The sequence below is a fragment of the Mugil cephalus genome, chromosome 19 (genome assembly GCF_022458985.1).
Source record: "Mugil cephalus isolate CIBA_MC_2020 chromosome 19, CIBA_Mcephalus_1.1, whole genome shotgun sequence".
NCBI lineage: Eukaryota > Metazoa > Chordata > Actinopteri > Mugiliformes > Mugilidae > Mugil > Mugil cephalus.
In genome coordinates, this window is record NC_061788.1 from 19,414,085 (window position 1) to 19,436,532 (window position 22,448).

General features: G+C 40.6%; 2 protein-coding genes across 2 annotated transcripts in view; one reads left to right on the forward strand and one right to left on the reverse strand.

The window, feature by feature from the left end:
* The window catches only part of npr2 (natriuretic peptide receptor 2), a 58,285-nt gene extending 55,746 nt beyond the window's left edge, over positions 1-2,539 (forward strand). The window contains exons 20-22 of the mRNA XM_047569772.1: positions 22-120; positions 1,041-1,132; positions 1,966-2,539. Coding sequence (XP_047425728.1) covers positions 22-120; positions 1,041-1,132; positions 1,966-2,028 — 254 coding nt within the window. The 3' untranslated portion in view covers positions 2,029-2,539. The remainder of the gene's footprint in view (positions 1-21; positions 121-1,040; positions 1,133-1,965) is intronic.
* Positions 2,540-7,405: 4,866 nt separating this feature from the next.
* On the reverse strand, positions 7,406-11,550 carry spag8 (sperm associated antigen 8). Its single transcript, XM_047570162.1, has 7 exons — positions 11,379-11,550; positions 10,629-10,788; positions 10,343-10,388; positions 9,210-9,324; positions 8,409-8,471; positions 7,764-7,875; positions 7,406-7,661 (listed from the first exon to the last, which is right to left on the reverse strand). Exons 1-6 carry the CDS (start codon positions 11,448-11,450, stop codon positions 7,768-7,770), a joined length of 564 nt encoding a protein of 187 aa, XP_047426118.1. The 5' UTR covers positions 11,451-11,550; the 3' UTR covers positions 7,406-7,661; positions 7,764-7,767.
* Positions 11,551-22,448: the final 10,898 nt, after the last annotated feature.

The window sequence follows — 22,448 nt, forward strand, 5'->3', positions numbered from 1 at the left end:
ATTTAGCTTGTTTCTTTACAGGTCCGGTGTGTGCTGGCGTGGTTGGGTTGAAAATGCCCAGATACTGTTTGTTTGGAGATACTGTCAACACGGCATCCCGGATGGAGTCCAATGGAGAGGGTGAGTGGCACTGTGAAGGGTTTTCATTCTGTCTTGTGACATTATATCCAAGAGAAAAACACGTTTTACACAAAACTATCCATCCTCATTATTTACTGTCATTTAGAGTTTAATAGGACTTATTCTTGAGCTATATCCTGTATATGTACATTCAGGTTGGTTATTTATACGAAGCGGCAGACGTAACTGTACTCCATTACCACATAAGAGTGCTGAAACAATTCCTCTCATTTAAAATGTACTGACAGTCTCAACTAGTCTTGATGAATAAAGATTCCAGCTGTCCTGGGCTATTTTTAGCTTAGGATCAATACTCGTTTGGTGTATGTGGGATCGGCACATTGATCATGTGTGTTCATGGTAATAAAAGAAGAAGCCAACGGTGCAAGGGTTCCTTCCCCATCTTTCCTTAAGTAAGTTGATGGAAACACTCACTCTCAAGTGAATACTAGGCGTAATGACCTGCCAGTCCAATGCCTTCCAGCCCTGACAATTCTGTTCTTAACTGGCAGTGGCAGGAACTTGTGTCATGGAACCGTGGTTGGACGTTTTGCGAGCGGATCATCAGATGTTATTGATTAACTACTGAGTCGCTTCCTGTATTGTGCCTCCTCTGGTAAATAATTGATAGCACTTACAGCTGAGGGCCCTTAGCCAGCGATAAAGCGTGCAGCTCAAAGCCTCGCAGGGAGGCATCTCATATCGTCTCATATCTCTGCACTGTGTGCATTAATTGGACAAAAACAATACAGGTTTTCCTCACCGTTAGCAGTTCAGCTGCTGGCGTCTGACGGGCTCATCTTCCGCCGCGCTTTGCTCGTCAGGATTGAGATTGAAGCACTTGCAGTGGTGTTTCAGACTTTAAGAGTTATTCCCCATTCACATTATTCAGTTTGCTGTGCTCTTGTTTTGTCTTGCAGCCTTAAAGATTCACCTTTCCTCAGCCACCAAAGAAGTGCTGGATGAGTTCGGTTACTTTGACCTCCAGTTACGGGGAGATGTAGAAATGAAGGTAAGAACGGGCTAAATAATGTGTCCCCACACTGCAGACGTTTCTGCCAGAACAAGTCATATGGACACAAAACAAGGTGAAACAAATATATTGTGGCTTTAGAAGAGTAGTAGTAGGAAATCCCATAAATCAAATATATAGAGAGAGAATCAGATTTGCCAATAGACCTAAGTCCACAACCTATAGATCGGCCTGATTATTGTTTGATTATTTAGTTTGTTAGCTCAGTAAAATCAGTGAAACTATGTCCTCAGAGGAAGATTATAACAGCATGGGAAAGAGGAGTTTATGTTCTATTTATGTACTGATGTGTAGCTAGGAGGTAGTAACCAAATACAGACATATAGGGAGGCAGGAAGAGGAAACAAAAGTAATGACAAGGAGCTGAACAAAAACACAAGGGTACAGAAACAAGCAGGTGACTCAACAGGCGACTTGACAAAGGGAAAAGCAGGAAGATATTTACACACACACGGGCTGAGGGCTTGACAAGACTAATAGTGAAACTAATGGAGGAGGAACCCACAAGGAGGTAAACAATCATACAATCTGAAGGAAAAGAACAGAACAGAATTAGCTTCTAGAGTCAGTATTGTTGAATAATTGAATATAATTTCCTCTCCATGAAGTACATGTTGACCTTTCGGTGACAAGATTCAGCGGTAGCATTCGTGTATGCCTAACGCGTCTTTTGTGGAGAAGATCACCCACTGTGTGCTTGTCACCCTTAAATGAAGGGCAGCCTAACAGAGGAGATCACCGCCCACCCGCCCCACCTCCGCTCCACCTCCGCTCCATCTCCACTGATGAACCTATTGATTTCTGTTTTTCAGGGCAAAGGCAAAATGAGAACGTATTGGCTTCTTGGGGAGAAGACTGATGTGTATGTTATCTGAGAGGCCTGCTGATGATGTGGCAGCAGCAGCAGAGGAGACGACAGCAGAAGCTCCAGTGGCCGAGCCACTACTTTATTTGTTCTAGAATAAGTCCTTAATGGTGATTTCCCTCCCTGCAGAGGAAAGATCAACAACACCATAAGACTAAAACGGAGGGAATTCCAGGTATATTTATTACCTGTAAACTGTAACTGCAAAAAAAAAGAAAAAAAAATGTAAAAGTTGTTTTGTATGAAGAATTTCTGTCCTAAGAGTGCGTACTTTTCACTGATAAATTCTTATTTTTTGTGCTTTCTATATTAAGATTTGTATACTGTGTTTGGAAGTCAGATGTATTTACTAGTTCCTTGAAACGTCCATTGAAGTTTGGAGGCACAACGTTGCAATCAATGTCGCTGCAGGGTTTCATCTACCATGTAACACAATACCAGATAATATGTATATATGTATATCCAAGATACTGTAAAATATTTTGTTCAATAAACTGAGGAAAACACTCTTTTTCCATTTACAGAGCAGGCAGCGTGTTTATATTTTTGGAGGGGTTGTCATTTGTGGCCAGGTATTGATCTTTGCCTCCACGAAGGGTGTAACACAAGAAAAGCCTAAAAGAGCCCTAATGACCGCATCAAATTTACTTTCGCCATCATCACCATCCAACATGTGCATGTGCAAATGTATCTGGGCCATATTCTCCTGACGATACTCGCCCAAATGTTTTCCTCCAGTTTTTAACCCAGAAAGAATTTATAAATGACCTTGCGCCGTCCCCCAGACATATTGGACGTCCCTCTAGGGTTGCACACTTAAAAGGCGGAAAGTGTACCAGGCATTTTTACAGAAGGGGCGGCATGAGGAGTTTAACCTTTTTAGGAACATCTGCTGAGATTTAGCTGCACCTTGAAGAGTTCATTTTTCTATTTTCATCTTCTGTTAAACAACAGCCACGTGCTTTTCCTTCTCTTAGATATATTACTTTATGTTCCATTTGCACTAATGCGTTATTGTTGTTTAAAATACAACAAGCGTTCCTCAGAAAAACAGAGCATCGTGTATCTGCATCCTAATTAACAGCAAGCAGTTGCTGACTGATAAGGGAAGAGGTGGAGAAAAGCGAGTCAGTAGCAGGCAGCTGTGTTTCTGTTGTCATGACATCACTGCTCATTAGATGCTCATTATCAGTTTTCAGGATAGGGGCATGGGCATGTATCGGTTTGTGCGTGTCTTCTCATCTCTGCAGGAGAGCGCCTTCCCCTCCTGCACGGCCGTAATTGCCGCCCACTTCCTCGCGGTGACACGCTGCCAGAGTGAAGGTCTTTGCTGAACCGTCCTGTCGACTGACCGGGCTATCATCTTGTCATCCTGTTATTTTTTATGCCTTTTCCTTTTTTTAGTCAGCCCGAGACCTTCAAGTACAAAGCCTTGTCTGAGCATTCGGCGAACGGTCAAACGGTTATAAAAATCCTCTGTTGACTGCGTGTAAGCGGTGAGAACACACTGGTAGATTCACATAAAAGACATCTCCATTCAGTAGATTATGAATCATCAAAATGCAAAACAATCAAATCCATCACGATAAACAAATAGAAGGGAACTCCTTAACTGAGCAGGGGCATAGACTATGGAGAAACCGTCTGAAAAGCAGACATTTTAGAACCTTTTAGGACCTTGTGAAATGTGTGCAACCAGGACATCTAAAACGTGTCCTCTGGCCTGAAAACGACCTCTCTGGTTCCTGTGAGGGTTCATCAGAGAGGGGCCCGTAGCTATTAAAATCAATACGGCATAGTGACACACACAAACACTACAGTAGAACGGAGTAGAAAACAAAAATGGAAACAGCTGTACTGCATTTGATTTGATATGTTAAGTACAAATCTACTCCCCGCGTCCCGTGTTCCAGAGGCAATTGGTTTTCCTGTATCATCCTGTGAGATAATGAAATGTTTGGAGAGAAAAGCTGCATAAATGTAAGCTAAAATTACTTGTCGCCATAGCTACCGCCTACTAATCCCTGCTGAAAGCGCAGAAAGGATCAGCACAGCCCAGAATTGTCCTCTGATTGACAGAGCACATATGAGCCTGTGCTGTACACCGTCTTGAATCCCCGTGATGCATTGTTTCACATGTGCGTGCCGCTGGCGTGCGAGAACACGTCCCTGTAAGGGTGAAGGGGCATTCCTCTGAGCTATATTTCTTCTCGTTCCCCTCAAGGACAATTGCGAGACATTTACCGGGCGTGGGCGAATAGTGTGCCTTTTTGTTGCTCAGCGCCATCTGATTGAAATAATCATAGGTTGCACAAGGCAACAGAGAACTTATAGATAAATATGAACTGAGCCTGTAAACAAACTGCCGGGAGCAGGCAGCAGGAGGAGAAACAGCAGCCAGGCGCAGGTACAAAAAGTACTGAAGCCGATGTGACACTGAAAAATAAGAAATAATCCAGAGTTTCAGTGACAAGTCCTGGATTGAGTTCCAACACCCCATCCATCAAAGAAACACGCTGTATACTTTGCAGGGTCACAGGCCGAGTTCTATCCCAGCCCAAGGCCGATTTACGACTATTGCTGGTGTCTGTTTGGTATTATTGCCTCTGGCTTAAATGTCATCATCAAAAAGAAGTGTGAAGACAAATAACAAGAACGTCTGTCCTCCTCTCTGACCACTCTGTGCAGCACTTTGGTCAACATTTGTGGTGATTAAATGTGGTTCAAATATAAACTGACACTGACAATAATTTCATGCGCTGCACTTTATACAATGTTAAGCTAAGATGTGTTCAGGGGAGGCTAGTTCTTCCCACAAGAGTCTTTGTTGTTGCTTTCACTTGCTGAGAGAGCATTATAACCATTCAGCATAAGCAGTCAGTTCCTCGACAGAAGTGTTTCTGACTGAATAACAAAATAACCTTAAATTGAAATACAAGTACTAACACAATTTTATGGGCCTACTAGTAAATCTTTTGAAAGGCAGTTCACTTACACAGACAAATGGATGCGAGGAAGAGAAAGTAGAGTTTCTGGAACTAATGTACTCCATCACATGGGTCATTTAGTAAACATCACTGCAATGCCCAGCAACCTTCTGCCATAAAGATAAATCTCACATTTGCTGCTCTTACAGTCTGATTCCAATACATGCAAATTTGAACAAGCTGCAATTCGAAATGACATTAGAAAAACGATGGACTGGCTGAAAGACAGGGGACAGTCAGGATTATCTGGACAAGAAAACTCACGGCATTGAAGCTTACTACTGTCAAATCTATACAGAGTCTACAATAAAACCTGCACGAGTGCCCTTCATTCTTGTGAACATTTCCATTTGTGTGGTGTTCTGTATTAATCCTACAACCAACCAGTGTGTGGTGGTTAGCACTGATGCCTCACAGCAAGAAGGTTCTGGGTTTGACTCCATTAACAGATGTGAATTGGACGTAGGTGTGAGTGTGAATGGTTGTCTGTCTCCCTGTGTTCGCCCTGTGACAGACTGGAGACCTGTCCAGGTGAGTCTCTGGAGGACAAGCAGTTACAGAAAATGAATGAATGAATGACTGGCTGGCTTCCTGGCTAATCACTCTCCCAAGGAGCTAGTCAGCAGTGTGGAGCAGTTACTTTGACTACAATTACCGTCGTGCACAAAAGAGAAAAATGTTGGATATTTTGCAGTGTATAACGATTTGACAAATTGAGGTGGAAGTACGTAGTGTGAGTTCTGTCCTTCCTTGCAAATGTGGTTACACTTCTAGGAAGGTGCCTGTCAGCTTACAACATGCCTACGGTCCATTTGGGTGTAAGTACTAAGCACAAGATGAGAAAAACAAAGAGAATAATAAAGAGAATAATTCTAATATTTTTAAGAAATCCAACATACAGGTGTAACCCCAGTTCCGTGTAGCTAATGAATACCGATTGACAATGGGGTGTGTTGTTCTAGTACAATTGGACGGGGCCTGAGTTCGTCTGGAAATGGCGCTATGTACCACTAACGTGGCGGTGCCTCCAATAATATCCAAGAAGTAAACACAAAATCTTTAAAACAGAAGTTCACTTTAACCTTCACCTTTGTAATTACAACACAGGATTTAGTTGAAACAACAAGAATGATTTATTACAAGGTTAGGAATTAGTTATTAGTTAGTAAATTAGTTAACTGGTTCACTGTTGACCTTTAGGTATGCACTAATAACAACACTCTGGTTGACCCAACAAAGATCCCTGATGAACTCAAAATGGAAAATGTAAAATAAACTAAAATAACCAGGTTGACTCAAATGTCCATAGCCCACACCCACACACACATTCACACCGGGCTATTAAATGCAAATAAAATAAACACGTTGCAGACCCAGTCGATGCTTGTGAGTGGGGAGGCCGGAAACAAATGGCCGCTTCACTGGCTTTAACCAACGCAAACAAAAGCACGTGCAAAGTGTGAAAGGTGGACTCACGAGTCCAACACAGTCTGACATGAAGATGTGGGGGGGGAAAGGCAAAAGGCAAGGCGCAGTTTCAGCGGCAAGGGAGCGTGCGGCAACACGGTGCGGGGAACCACGTTCAAGTACAGCAGCTACAGTCTCTCTGAATGGTCCAGGGCTCTCCGTCCTATGGCAAATGTCCAGTCCTGAATCACATAAGTCCTCTAGGTAAATAAGCTACTGTATAGGCTAATTCATAGCGAAAACCCCACAACATGTCCTACGCAAATTAGCAATTGCTAGCTGCAATGCAAAATTAACAGCGTGAAAGCTTATGACCCGGCTAAGCTAAAGGCCAGCATCGATTAGCAATTCAGCTTGTTTTTTTTTACACATTTCAAGCAACAGCACCAAAATACATGAATTTACCTCTGGCATATTCTCAGAGTCCACGCTCACGAAGCACAAGACGACTCTCCGTCAGTCCTGGAAGTTATGGGGGTTTACTTTATTTTTTCAGCATACAGCTTTCCTACTCAGATGCCGATAAAGCAGCTGCGGTTGCTAACTTTGCTGCGGCAGGTAGGTGACGCTAAGCCCCTCCTACCTGAACAAGGTGAGGCCCGGATTGGTTAAGGACTAACGTTACGGAGATGAGAGAATGAAAAGATGCTTCACTGGCCCACAAACAAACGTGGTCTGCCATTTGTGCCAACAACCAATGTGAACAGTTTTTTTCTTTTTGAAACCAACACCACCCTTTAATCTCTGACTTTTAACTGCATATGACTGTATTTTAACATGTTATAATCCAACATTTTCCAACATATTTACACTTCATGAACTGTTATTTATTACCAACATAAACATTTTAATCTCTGTATGAAAAAAAATCAAGAGCCACAGGGCTACACAGGCAAAAGTTTCTGAAATAAATGAAATCCATTGAGCATTAACCTGTTCATGTCTTTTATTAAATTCAAATCTCAGTTTATTATGGTCTCTGTTTTTCATGACACTGATTCATGTCATTAATTTACTTGTTGTTTTCTTCAGGCAGTAGTACCACTGAGGTCAGTCATCCCATTTTCAATAAACATCTCTATACCATTTGTCACGACAGAAACTAAAAAGTTGAGCTGATTTTTAGATTTCGTGAGCTTTTAGACTGAGTGGCAGTCTGGCTGCAGATATCAAAGTCCATGCAAGACCACTGTAAAAACAAAAACAAAAATTTAGGAGAGAGAATCTAACTGTAGACTGTAACTTTTAACATGAGCAAGTAATGAGGTAGTGTAACGATAGTCAGACATACTGCCTCAGTTGTCAGGTGGGAGCTCGATCTCATCTAGCCGCTCACTGATGGGTGTGCTGAACAGGGCTGACTTCCTGAATGGTGCATTCAAGGTCTTTATGGGGGTCACACCCTATGACACAAATCACAAATCATCTCAACAGTGATCTTCTTCTTACATGCTACTGAAGATATAACATTGCACATAACAATAATGATTATTATAATGCTACCAATAATACTAACTCTAATGCTAACAATAATAATAATAATAATGCTAATATTAATGATAATAATAATAATGCTAATAATGATGGAAAGAGCTTTTGAATTCAGAGCATAATGATGTTCCTTCGGAGCTTGGCAGATAAGTGCAAGCTGCTGCTGTTGTTGCAAACACTTCTAATGTATGATATAATGCCATTAGTGACCGTATGTTATTTTTAAAGAGGAACAAAAACTTGCTGCTCAGACACTAAACACAGACAGACAACAGTCCTAAGTGTTCTCATCAGACAGAGAAAGTGACTGAAACGGTCCAGAGTTCACGTCTTTTGTCCAATAAATAAATCCTTAAAAGAAGATGAGATTATGTGTTAACACAGGCAAAAATATATAATATAACCACAGACTGTATGCCCGAACAGACAAAAGCATGAGGCACACCTGTATCTGCTTGCAGTTTTCACTCCAAAATGTAATGGCCTGGTCGGTTTTATAATCATGAACCTGGAAATGAGACAAGAACACGGTGTCAAGTGAAAAGCTTTGTTAGTTTTGATTTTTTTTATTCTGTTCTGAAGAGCTGCTGCTCTAGGAATTTTTTTAGGTCTGCTATGATGTGAATTATTTTTGGTCTTCTGCTTTGTTTGTTTGTGTCACATGTCTCTGTTTGTGAGGCTGTCAGTTGCATTTTGTTGGTAAAAAAGTAAACAAATAAATGTGACCGAAAGAAGGAGGTAAAGTAGAGGAAAAATAATGAGTAAAACTGAATTTCTTGGTGGTTTGGAGCAATTAAGTTTGTAAAACACAGCAGTCAAACAAACACAATATCATGAAAAAGGAGTGAGGGTTAGCTAGACATTTAGTTTTCTAACACGGATCACTTCCAGCTTTCTAATATAGATCACCATGGTAACCCATACTGCACAGCTAACTTCTTTTTACTAGTTCCATATAAATCTTTTTAATGCCTTCTGTACTTTATGAGGAAGGGTTCAAAAAATAACAATTTGTATTTATAACACACTCCAGCTGCTCTTTATGTTAAGAATATTTACGACCTCTGGTCACACCGCAACGGATACATATTCAAATGAAGTTGAAACAAAACAGAAAGAATTGAAAACAAATGGATAAATCCCCCAAATACAAAACTGGTGCAACATGTCAGGCATAGAGTTAACCCAATACTTCTAACAATTTGCAACAGATATTTGTTGTCACCACTATTCAACCCACACGTACTTGTGTTGTTTCAGGTGTACGGGGCACAAACCCCTTAACAGAGAAATCCGTCCTGGTTGTGGAGCAGTAGTCAGTTTTAGAAGGTGGTGGGCTCCTTTCAGCCTTAATCTTCTCACTGTGAAACAAGCATAGTACCGATTAAAGGCACTGCTCAGAACCCCTATGGAATTACATATACCAGTGTTTACAGAAACAAATAATAATTCAGGGGAGACACAGAATTGTAAAGGGTAAAATATTACTCCCTAAAAAACGACATATCTCGCCCCACTCTGCTTGATATCGACCGGCTGTACTGCAGCATCGGACACGTGGACACAACACAAGTGAAGGACACGATGTGGCAATTACGTAACTGCTACATTCACAAAAATAGCAAAGGTGTAAGATGTCTAGCCCGAGCAGGTACAAGAACACTATCGGTCAAGCACAGTCTGTTCATGCCCACACACTCCTGAAAAGAGCTCTAATACATGCAAACAACTGTGTGGGTGAAGCGATGCTATGTAGGGCGAAATCAATTATTCATTTCATATCATTTCTTGACACTCGGCGTCTCACCGGTCATCATATACAGTAAATATAGCATGTAAAAAGGGAGCGATGTGATATTTAACTATATATGCTGTGCTAAGTCATAACTCATAGCATTGTTCTTAACATAGCAACCAATCGGTGTGTGGGAAAACTCTGAGCAGTTTGCTGGACAGTTACTCAGTGTAATCAAGCAGCGTTGGTGGGTTCTTATAAAAACCATGAAATTTATTGCACGGCTCTAGACTGAGTGATGAGACACTGTCTACTACTGTTTTTACCGAAGACAAGATGCTTTGTATCCTTTACGAGGAGTTAACTTGTGCCGGACATTAATAACCACATCTGTGGGGTTAGACTTTATAAACACCATTAGGATGACTGGCATCAATTTAAAATAACACCATAAAACCTGATTTAAAAGGTATTACAGCTGTGATTGAACAGTAAAACAAAACCCAGACGGGTAAATATTACATCACTTTTCTCCGACATATTCCCCTCAAGACATGGTAGGGCAGAGTTCTTCGTTTCCACAAACAAACCACTTCCAGGACTTATTTATTCAGCATCAAAAGACTTGCTCATAGTTGATTTACCTTATCATCTGGGCAATATGTTTCTCCAAAAGCTCGCTTCTGATGCCTGAACCGTGGAAATAGAAAAAAAAAGGGATGAAGGGAGCATACATAAGAAACGATCCACAAAGAATCTAAATAAAAAAGAGGTCACAGCGGCCATCAGTGTCTGCGTGTGAACTCTTCAATCTAGCACTCTCTAAAGACACCTCCACCTGAATAAAACCGTTCTTTTTCTGAAACATTGCAGTCCGTATGTGAGACTCACTAGTTTCTTACTTTGACTGGTGAAAGAAAAGGCACATACCACGCAACCTCACCCCTGGACCCTTCGGAGTTACATAGTCTGCTTTCAGTGTGGTGACAGACTCCATTTTAGACTCCGGGTCTATTGTGAGAATCCCTTTGTGCCCATGTCTCTGGATATGTGTTTTTGTCCTCTCCTTGTCAAGAGCTGCAGTGGCTCTCTGAATAAAAGCACATACAGGGTATAGATTTAAAAGGGGGAGAAAATAACCTACAGTAATTATACATGTACATATTTGTAGCGGTAGGGAAGTTTGGTGGCAGGTTTCAAAAATAATGAACTGGGTTTTATGTTAGTTCTCTTTCTATCTTTACATTTATATAACCTGACCGTGATTTTTTCTGAAATGATTTCTCATGAACTGGTAAGTACATACCAAAAGGTATATATATGTATGCAATCACTTTATCCTTTAACTACTATATACTACACAATGCAGCCACAAGTCTCACTGATAAATGTGGGATGAATTAAAGGATTACCTCATCTCATTTTATTTTATCTTTATGACTCCATGACTGACATATTTTATTTTATTCTATTGTGTTGTGTGGCTCATTTGTTATGTTAGCAAATGACAGTTTACCATTTACTAAAACTAAAACAACACACTATGTTGTTTTAGTTACTAACTCCAATTAATACATTTGACCCAAGCAAAGAAGTTATAGTTTGCATTAATTGTTTGTTTCCTTAGCTTGAGCTAGTTGAGTTTGGCTGCTGTCTTAGCATGTGGCTAACCTCACTCACCTCTTCCTCAGCACTGTTGTGCTCTACAGGTTTTCCGACTTGGTTTTCCACAGGTGACGGCTGTTCGGCCATTGTACCAACGAGAAAAAGGTTTAAACCAGACTAAAAATGACGTGACGGTCAACAACGCGGACCGTAGCCTCAGTGCGTCTCACCTAGCAACGGGGTTCGGTTGACGGAAGTGTCGCCATGACAACGGATGTACCTGCCCTTTTCAACAATACATTAGCAAACACAACGTGTAAGAAAGAAAGAAAGAAAGAAAGAAAGAAAGAAAGAAAGAAAGAAAGAAAGAAAGAAAGTTAGTATTTTGTAATTGCGGCAATATCTTTTTAGAAGATGTTGTGTTTTTAGCATTATAATATATTTTTATGGACTGTAGTGGAATGTAGTGCCTGCTGCATTTCCTGTAATGCAAAGAGTAACCTCCTTAAATATCCCATAGCAATATGACATAAAAGGATATAATACATAAACTGAATATCACTGCCTTTGCTCGAGTATGATTCTGCACCAAATCAATTCTCAATTCTCAATGGAGGCAGCTGTGAGTGCAAGCATCTGCAGGAGGGATGAACTGCAGTGTGCAATTACAGTGAACAAAGAGGTGATCACAACTTTAAAATGACTTTAGATCCACCTGCTGATTGATCCAGCCAATCACTGTCTATTGTAACATTCACCCTGCTGGGCTGTGACGCAGGAATATCTGAAGTCACAGATTTCCTTTTCTTCTCCGAACTCTCGGGTTCCTCCATTACGTGAAGAAGAGCTCAGATTGAAATACATAACGTGAACAGTGGAAAAGAAACAAGTCAAAAATATCAAGCTATTTATATTTCCAAATGGATCAATGAAAAACCCATATTTGCATATTTAAGAGCTTGCCAAAGCTGACAGCTGTTTAATTGAAAAAATAATTTCCTTCACTGAGCATGAATATCTGTTTTCCCACCATCTCCAACCTGAGTCTAAAACAGAGCATTACTTCACATTGTCACGCATTGTGTTCTGTAACTCATTTGACATATTGAACAAAGTCGAAATCGTGAGATTGACAATCAGGTAGAATTTATTCATGTCAGTGCAAGCCCTGCTAAATTTAAGACTCAGTGCCTGTTACCGTGGATATGAACCGCAGCAACAAACCACAGAGTCTGTTGCTGAGAAACAGCAAGGGGAGTTTTCAGTCGAACAGTCTAACTCCACAGCACGAAGCATATAAACCAAATCAATGTTTTATGGTGTCACACTTTATCTTTCCATGGCATGCAAACTTGACAGGTGACCACCCATTATTTTCCCCGAATATGTTGGCTGTAAACACCACATGCTCTGTGGTGCATGGGTGGCTGGGTTTCAGGTGGTAGAACAGGTTGAGCCCTGAATCCCCTGGGTAAGACACTGAAGCCAAAAAAAAAAAAAGGCGAGCACATTGCAAGGCAGCTGTGTGTCATAACGGGTGAATGAGGAACATCTAAGGTTTTGGTTACAGCAGCATTAAATAAGTATAGAACACTGTACTGTAGCATCTTTGAACGTAAATGTGAAGCACAATAACCAGTGTCATTAATTTTTTCAAAATTAACTTGTGTTTATTTTGCACATACATGCTATATACACCCATATTTAACTTAATGTACTGCAGAATTAACAGTTTGGCCCACGAGCCTACCCCGGATTCAACTGTGGCCCTCCACTGGGAAGAATTTGGGCACCGCTGGTGTAAATGATCCAGTGCCACTTGAACACAGTGTGTGTTTTATATCTGGCCCTGTTTTCTTCTGTTCCACTGTTATTTTGAGTGTAATTCATCTCACAAAGGAGAATAAATACATAAAGTTAAAGATGCATTTCCTGGAATTTTCTCGTCTGATTTCTTCTCTCTTGCACTGAGCATATCCTCTGTTGTCTTCCCTTTGTGTGCTCCAGGGGTGTTGCATGTTATTAGCTGTCCAGCCTTCTCTTCATTCCATGTGCCTGGACCCATTCATTGCTCATAGTCATCCATTCCTACCTGAAAGTCATGTACAATTCTCCAACCAGCTTATGGTGCCTAATATAGCCCTACATTGTACCAGCCAACTCGCCTGTAATAGAACTACTGTTGTATTAATATTTTGAATGGTAGCTCTATCCACTCTGTTTTATTCGTTATCGATCTCTCATGTAACATGCATCAGTGATATCTTGTTTGTATCATGTTTATGTGCTGTGTTAATGCAACATTCAGATGAATGCATGAATTAATCTCATCCCTCCTGCTGCTCTCTTCTCCTCCTTCTCTTCCCTTCGTTTCCAGTCTCTACCCAGGCGGCCTCAGTGGCTACCTCAAATTAGCAGGCTCAAGGTTTCATTATCTTTTCTTATTCGTGTTCTGTTAGGCGTCTGTGTGAATAATAGCATGGTGGAATTGAGTCAATTGATTTGAATTGTAAAACATAGATAAAAACACAAAAAACCTGAAGGGAAACGACAGGTATCTTCCTCATCTTTATAGATCTTAATATGTTCATGAAAGAAAGACCTTGAGTCCAAAGCTGATAGAGAAAGCATGTTTTTGCATTTCAAATAAAGCATGAGTACGACTTAAACTCATAGACCCAGCTTTAAAATTGTTGTTTCTGTGTGGTTGCCGAGGCGATCAGATTCTCATCCCTGTACCGCGATCTATTCATCGGAAAACATAAGTTCTTCACAAGACCCTCTCCTTCACTCAGTTGTTCTATTTTTGTACCACATTGTGATTACATGTTGACTGACCATCTCCATGGCTACCAGCATCTCTGCAGATATATTGATGAGGAACGAATGTGTTGGTCTGTTTTTCTCCATTTTCGCATACGTGTCTCTCTTGGTCAGACTGGCTTCTCAGTTTCTGGGGGCAATTTACACGTTGCGTTGAAGCCAAATAGGTCTGAGACGTGGAGACGTGGCACCACATCAGCTTTCATCCCTCTGCTTTCATCTTCGCTTGCAGTTACATCCTGACCCCCCAGTCCAACTCACACCATCCGCCACTGTGAGCACGAGCCTTGTTACGAACACCAGTGTTTGGCTTTCATCTCAGGCTACTCTGGAGTCATGTTGTGTGACATAATTATTATCTTCGGGATACAGCTATCCCCGCTCAAAAGTGTTTGTTTATGTTTTGTTTTTTAATAAACCCCTTTCATTTTAAATTTAGCAGCAGCTTCTAGAGCGATGTTACTGAACGTCCTCCTAACTAAGGTGGAAAGGATGATTATTTTATTGGCCTAACTAAATCAATCAGCAGCAGTGTAGTGACTCTGGATCCGTGGATCCATTTGGAGCCCGGTTAACATGGCAAAGACAGCCAACTTGAAGAAAAAAATAGGCTTTTAACTGGTACAGCAGAAAGTAAGCAGGATCCATTCATGCAAAGGTCTTATTTTATGTTAACTTTTTAACACAGCACGGACAGATACAAACTGTGCCTGGGTACTGTACATTTATTTGACTTTTAAGTTATTACTTACTATGTGTTTGTAGATAAACATGCAGAATATGGAATTCTAAATCATTTGTTTTCAAAAGAGTGATACTGAAACCAATCAATTATCCGTTTCTATTATTTTTCATCCTTATTATAAACTCCTTATTTATTCTTTCGTTTTGTCCTAACAAGTTAAAAGAGGGAAACAAATCGCGGTTTTTAGTTGACATGGAAGCTGCAGGGCAATTTGCCAACAGTTTTCATGATGTTCGAAGGAATCTCTCCATTTGTTGTGTCAGCATACAGTGACGTCTGCAGCAGGCTTGCAGTTTTGTCCCTTTTTTTTCATATAACTATATGTGGCTAAATACATCACACTTACAAAGCTCTGACTGGTCAGCGGTTAGAAATGTGGGAGGTTATTCAGAGATCTGTGACCAGCATGGTTGTATTAGCAGAGCCGGATTTGGCACCATCACTCAGTCTTGCTGCCAAGTTGTCTCGGTGGTCAGAATCCCCAGCGGTCTAAAAAGCCTTTTCCTGAAAGATAATAATTGTGAGTCTGTAAAAGTGTAAAAGGACAACACAAACTGCAAATAAGGATGGGTTTTACTTTTATGTTATGAATTTTTAATCCACCCAGGTCTTATGTTTGCAAAACATCTAGACATGATTTCCAGGAGCCAGGTTAGAGCAAGTGAGCAAGGCCAGAGGGGTAAACAACACTGCACGTGTGTAGTAATGATCCATCTATGGAATGAGTCAGTGACAATGGTCTTTTTTTCACCAAACTTTAAGTATATATTTTTTCCTCAACTTGTTTACTCTAAGGTTCAGTCTCAGAGTTTTCACCAATGTTGTGTCCAGCACTAGAAGAAGTTTTTAGCAAGTAAGCTCCATATAGCTGAACCGAACATGTGGCGAGCATATAGCGGAATGCCCTTTGGTGTTATTTTACTGTCCCACTATCCACACAAAAAAGAAAAATTGAAAAATGTATTATGCTGCTTTTTGAAAGTTCTGCTTCATTTTATTCCCCAAAAGGTTTATTTGAATCAATCTTTTCTGACAAATTGGCTGTCTACAGACTGTATGGGAACAATTAATAAAAGATCCAGGCACTTTATCCCTCACTGGTACCTAACAATCCTCTAGAGGTGTGGCCCCAGGTTCCCTTAAAGGCAGTCAGAGAAGTGTCTAATGAATAGTGTAACTTTCCTTACACTGCAACTTTATCATGAGTAATGGCTGCAGCTGGAGAGCAGAGGAGTCAGAGTGTTAATGTGAAGAACCTGCCCTTGAACAGTGTGATCTTTAACAAAATGTTTCATAAGTGCAAGATGGTCAGATCCACACCTTCTCACAAAGTAATAGTTGGGTATTCAAAATTTATCCTGGTAGCAAAAAGTTTTAGCTACTGAACCTTAATTAAACCTTCAAACAACTTACTTCAGGTGTATATATACAGACTTGTTTTATTTACGGATTTTTTTTATCTATTTTGCCTTGCAAAAGTATTATAACATCTAAATCCCCCCTTTGATTAATAAAGTTGTATTGTATCGTATCGTATCGTATCGTATTGCATCGTATCATATCATATTGCATCGTATCGTATCGTAATGTATCGTGAACATGACGATAACAAGACAGCGACAAAAAAAACATGACTCTTTGATGACTAAAAACATGACAAGACGTATGTGAGTTTCCATGACGAGAAAATGCATGTCATTTCTGCTGTTGTTTGTGTAATCTCTGTCAAAAGCCAAAAATTTTTCAGCAATGCTGTTCCATCCTGTATTCGTTTGGTCACATCCACGGCCATGCAGGGCAGATTCTGCACAACACACTTGACGCCTGTGCACACACACACACACACACAGACATGCAATTGAGTTTATTAATTCACTGATGTCATACAGTATTACTCTGCAATCAGCTTGTGATAATTTTCACGGTAAGCTTAAAGTTTTCCACATAACTCCTGGCTCAAATGAGCTGCTATCTTCAGGCTAAATTTAGCTTGGTTGCGCTAATGTAATTTGTTGTCATACTGACCAATGTCCGAGTGACTGAAACGTGGAGGAAAATGTAGCCTTTCGGACCTGTTGCTGTTCCCCATGTGTGTACATGAACAGCTCACTTGGCTTCTGTAACGTTAGCATCGTGTTTGGTCATGTTTACATTCAGTGACACTTTTATCTGGCCGACAAGGTCAAGTTGAGCATATATGTTGCTCATCCTTGGCTTTTTTTGGAGTAATGAATATTGAGTCCACTGTTACCACAAAAGCTTCCTGCCCAACAGCAATGAAGTACAGCACGGCAGCATCTCCATCGATGGGAAAGTCTAGACTAGAGCCATCAATCTGGTTATTATACAAAGGCATTAAGGGAAACTGTAGTTTTATGAATTGCAACACTTGATACAACCTGTCAACCTTGATTCTAATTTCCAATACTTACTGACCTAAATTAATCAGTTAAAAAAATAATACTAAAACTGTCTAAAACTAGACCTTAGTCCAGTTTCTGTCGACTAAAACTGAATTAAAACTATCACATAGAAATGACTAAATGAGACTAAAACTAATGAGAATTTTCATCCAAAAGACTAAAAATGGCTGCCAAAAACAACACTGGAGCAAAGACAGGGGAGAAAAAGGAGGAAAAGACAGGAATTTGGTGTAAAAGCACGACTCTCCAATAGCTCATCTGAGAAAAGCAAGAACTTAGTGCTGCTGTTAAGGAAGTCCTCTTTGCATGTTGTGGTAGAGAAATCCTCAACCTGTCTGTGAGATTTAAGTTGGTTAAACCTCAGAAGCAGCTGGCAGAACACACCGAGTTGGAATTTCAACAACATAATTCAATTTGCGCCTGTTAATACATTCAACGCTGTGAGATCAGTGTCCCGTATTTACCTAGCTGGAATAACACTGGAGCCTGCATGGTGTGGCCCCGCTGCTCCGTACCTTAATAAAGAGAAGTGCTGCTGTGTGCCTAAGGGGCTGGTGTTATGCGAGAGCCACTGTCTTTCTTCGGTACATGGCTGGCTCCTCTTACGCTCCCGTCAAACTCCCGTGCCAAGGCCTTGTGTTTGGGCTGGCGCCCTTCAGAGTCGTCAGCTGGTCAGCACATCTTAGCCCCTCGCTTCCAGAAATCCCTTTATTTCTTTTCCTTTTTGACGAGGTGTTACGCTGTCTGCGGAACGCAAACACCTTGGGCAGGCGGCTGCTCCTTCACACCCGAGGGCAAACACGGAAAATGTTCCCTGTTTCTGCTTTTGGAGGAATGAAAGGAAAATTATTGTCTTATTTTATTATCAAATGGAACTTTTTTTTCAATTTCTTTTGTAACAGATATTCACAGCAAAAACTATAACTAGAAAGAAAAACCAGGACACTCTGATTTAAGAAGAATTAAGCCCTACTTAACTTCTTTTATTTGTTAATTTATGAAGAGGATTCTTTTCGCAGTAAAAAATTGTCAGAGGACTGACTGTACAGTGTGTAACCAGAACACCAGGGATCGACATTTTATCTCCTATAAGAAGAAGTATAGTCTTTGTTGTCATTGCAGAACAGAAGAAGCTGTGCAGTGCAACGAGATTTAGCTTCAGCTCTGTAAGAGCCCAAACCATAAAACAGTACAAAAACTGTATAAATATCAATCTGACTGTGGAATAGAGCAGATCACTATGGCATACACAGATATTATGTACAGTATTGTTCAGATCGTCATCCAGTATATGGAGATTATTTAAATGCTTGTGTTTTAATCATGACTGTGTTCTTCCCCAAACATTAGACATCCATATCTCCATCTCCTGTAAGGCCTTTGATAACACCAGTGGGTGCTGAAATGTTTTGATTGTTAAAAAAAGATGTGTTTTCACGGATAGTTGCCTGAACTGATATATAACTTAAGCATGATTTGGTCATTTTCTCCCAGACACTAGGAACATGCACCGATCAAGTATCAAGTATGTGGGTCTCCCTTGTGCCTCCAAAACAGTTGTGACTCATCAGAGAATAGACATGGGTCTTCTGAGGGTGTCCTGTAGCGTCTGGAAACAGAATGTCTTCAGTGGGAGTCTTTTGGTCCTATGGATTGAGGGGAGGGGCCTCTGTGGATCATCCCACCAATACTTGATCAGTTTGGGATTTAGTGAATTTGGAAGCTAGGTCGACACTTTAGCTGTTCTTCACGTTTTTTGTGTGTCTGCGTCAGGCTGTGGGGTGGATGTGCCTGGTCTGGTCTAGGCGGGTGGATCATATCTAAGTATCATCCACACCAATACCAGGTCAAGAAGTTTCCCAGCAAAACATTGTGTTGTTACAAGATGGCCAATGTTATTCACTTCTCCTGTCCGTGCTTTTAATGTTGTGACTGATTGGTGTAATTCACCATGATGTGTGGTATGGTGTACGTTCTATACACTGTCTGATGTTATGCCTTCCTGTACTACTCCTGCTGCCTTTTGCGGTCCCCTATTTGCCTCCTGTCTCCCCTTCCTATCTCTGCTCCAATCTGCACACCTGTGATTCGTCAGCTCCTCACTGGCAGTATATTCTATCAACCCTGGTGCCGCATGTAACGGGAGCCAAGTGCTTGACGCAATCTACAATCCGAGATGAAAGTTTAAACTCTGATCTTGTTTCTGCTTGTCTCTGAACTCCTGGTGTGCCAGCCTCTTCTCCCAGCTGCCTGTTCTCTGCTGCCCCAGCTCCTCATCAACAGCAGTTGACACTTTTTTCCAACTTCGACCTGAGTAAATGTCCGACAACATGCTTCTCTGATTATGCTGTACATGTGGGTTTTACCTAAACCATAAGCTCGGTGGGTCTTTGGTGAGGGAATTTGTTGAGCCAGTCTGAAGTGTATTGAGGAAATTTTCTGTGTGCTGGTAGTAATAGTTGTCCTTGTCATCGTTCACAGTCTTTTTCATACAGTAATCCTTCCTATCAACACAAGTTTTTAGTAGGCTTTTGACCTTGGTGTTTTTTTTTCCTGAAGCATAAGAAACTTTTCTTGGACGCTTTTTTGCTTTTTCCACCAGAGGCTTCACCATATTCGTCTTTGCTGTAGGCTACTCTGTCTTCCTATCCGGTGTTGCCAGATCCAGGGATGGATTCCAGACCAAAAGCTATTCAAAAACTGCCAAAACCCAAAAAATAGATTTATATTTTGTCCAGTTCTTTAACCACCCAGATTGATTCATGCTAGCCTATCATGAAAAGAAATGCTCGAAGCATTGAAACCATGAAGCAAGCAACCTCAGCAAGAGCTTACCCACTCTTTAGAAAGGAGCAGCTCCAACAGCTCTACCATGTGAAGACAGACTAATGACAATATAATCTTCCTCTGAGGGGAGCTATATCTGGACCAATGTGGCAACACTCCATAGCTCCAGTCGGCCCCCTCTTGGGTTCTCGCAAACCATTGCCGGTTAAACTAAAATGCATCGCTGCTGGTGCATCAGAGCAGGAATGTCACCACACTTTGAATATTTAAAACTCTGGCATACTGCAGATACACAGGGATTTAGTTCAACACTCGAGATACAGTGAAAATTCAGGTGCACTGTTTCTCAAATAAATACATTACATAGAAAAGTGAATAAGAAAATAAAATGTTGAAAGCGGAAAAGTCATAGTAACTGTTCATTGACATGGATAAGCTTAATCAACATGTCGCTTGAATGTATTGGATGTTTATCTAAAAGTCCCATACAGTAGCTTTAACCATGTCGTTTCTGTTGAAGTAGTATAGTGTAGTTTTCACACACAACCCAGTTTTGTTGTTGTGTTCTCACATTCTTAAAGGATAACTTATAACCATATGTAAAATCTGCCCTGCCAAATAACGATGATATTGATGTTATTTTGACATTATTTCAACGTTAAGCTCCTTTGAACTTTCAGCCAAGTAATGGTACTGTTATTTTATCTTTATTTAAAATTGGTTTCACTTGAACTTCATCAGAATTAAAAGCTGATGAAAGCCCTGGGAAACCGAAACAAAGCCAATAATGTTTGCAATACAAAGTACTTTACCTTTCTATCGTGAACAAATTGACTTTATGAACAAACAAGCGTTACTTCAGCATAGTTCTTGACTAGCGATGGGACGTGAACAAGCGTGACTTATGTAGAGTAGCCAATAGGAACACCCAAAACATAAAACAGCCTGTGATTAGTGGAAAACTTCCGTCACTGGATTTTTATAAAGCCAGGAGGAGGCACAGAAGTCAAGTGTTCTCTCATAACACATGGATTACAATATGCTGACAGGCTATTATTGAATTTGGACAAAATTTACACCAAAAAATAAAAATAAATAAATAAATTACATACCCTGCCTTTAAAGCAACAATTAAAACCTTTTTTTTTAATATGGTAACTGTCTGGAGTTTTTGGGTGGGTATAAATGAACATTTATTCTGGATATGTTTAATATAACTCTGTATGATCCTTTTCTTCATTATTCCTATAAGTTGCAGTTTGACTGTGTAGATTTTAAGTCTTGGCAGAAAGCGATTATCTTTGGGGATAACAACATTCTTCTTTCCTAAAACACCCTTGTTTTACAGATCCATATGGTTTTCATCCAAAATCCACAATAGGCCTCTTTATACCATTAACGCCCACTGCAGAGGTCCACCCTTATATGACATCTAGGAATGAAAGATAAGATTTAAACAAAACTGTCTGGCTGCATCGAACCTCACAAGGCTATTCAGAGGGTAATAAAAACAGGGTGTATATAATTCTCAAATGGCAGACCGCAGACATGGTTTTTCAATAAGAAATGGTCCACAGCACTTCCTATCTGACTGGCCCAGCAGCAAATTAGCAAATACTAAAATAACCTTTGCTTAATGACACCAAATTATATGTCTAGTCATCAAAGTCTTGCAATGCGCTGCGAATCATGTCAGTAAAATATCAGCCTCGTTCTTAAACGCCAGTGCCCCTGTGCTCGTTATTCACAGCAGAATGAGCTCCAGTGATCTCAGGTTTACTGCTTTTCTGCAACAGCAGGTGACACGACATTATCCAAAATAAAAACTTAGTAAATGTTTCAGCACATTTGATCTGAGCCAAATGTCACCTGCACACAAGCTTATTTCATATGGATGTTATGCAGGTGCAGGTGTGCAGCACCCATCTGGCAGCCATAATTAGGCACGGTTGTAATTATGCTGCGGTCCGACAAGACATCAAACGAGCTTCACACCTCGGGGCTTCAGAAGCCGATCTCCCGGTGTATTCTCCTCCAAAAACATTTTCAAACTTTTCATAACTGACACGTCGACAAATAGCTGCTGCCACAAAGACACGAACACTTCAGGAATCATTTATTGCCTTTTTTTTTTGTGCACTAATCCCAGTTTAAATCCCTTATCCCTGTGCATCACAGCAACAATGCCAGGAGAGAATAGCTTTCATCGCAGAGTATCTGACACTGCAAGAGCTTCATGGGTGGGTGATATGTCCATGTTGTTTTAAAGGGCAGTCATTTAGGATTTATGTTTGTCTTTGGTGACAGGATTCCAACTGTTTCTTTGTGGAGTGTCTAATATGAACCATCACAATGGAGAGTTTAATT

Bases quoted from the DNA above. Each gene is read 5' to 3' on its own strand.
- spag8 (XM_047570162.1), bottom strand. From the start codon at position 11,450: ATGGCCGAACAGCCGTCACCTGTGGAAAACCAAGTCGGAAAACCTGTA. The intron at 10,789-11,378 runs GTGAGTGAGGTT...GCTTTTATTCAG, and splicing joins ACAACAGTGCTGAGGAAGAG to AGAGCCACTGCAGCTCTTGA. The intron at 8,472-9,209 runs GTACGTGTGGGT...TCTCATTTCCAG, and splicing joins GTACACCTGAAACAACACAA to GTTCATGATTATAAAACCGA.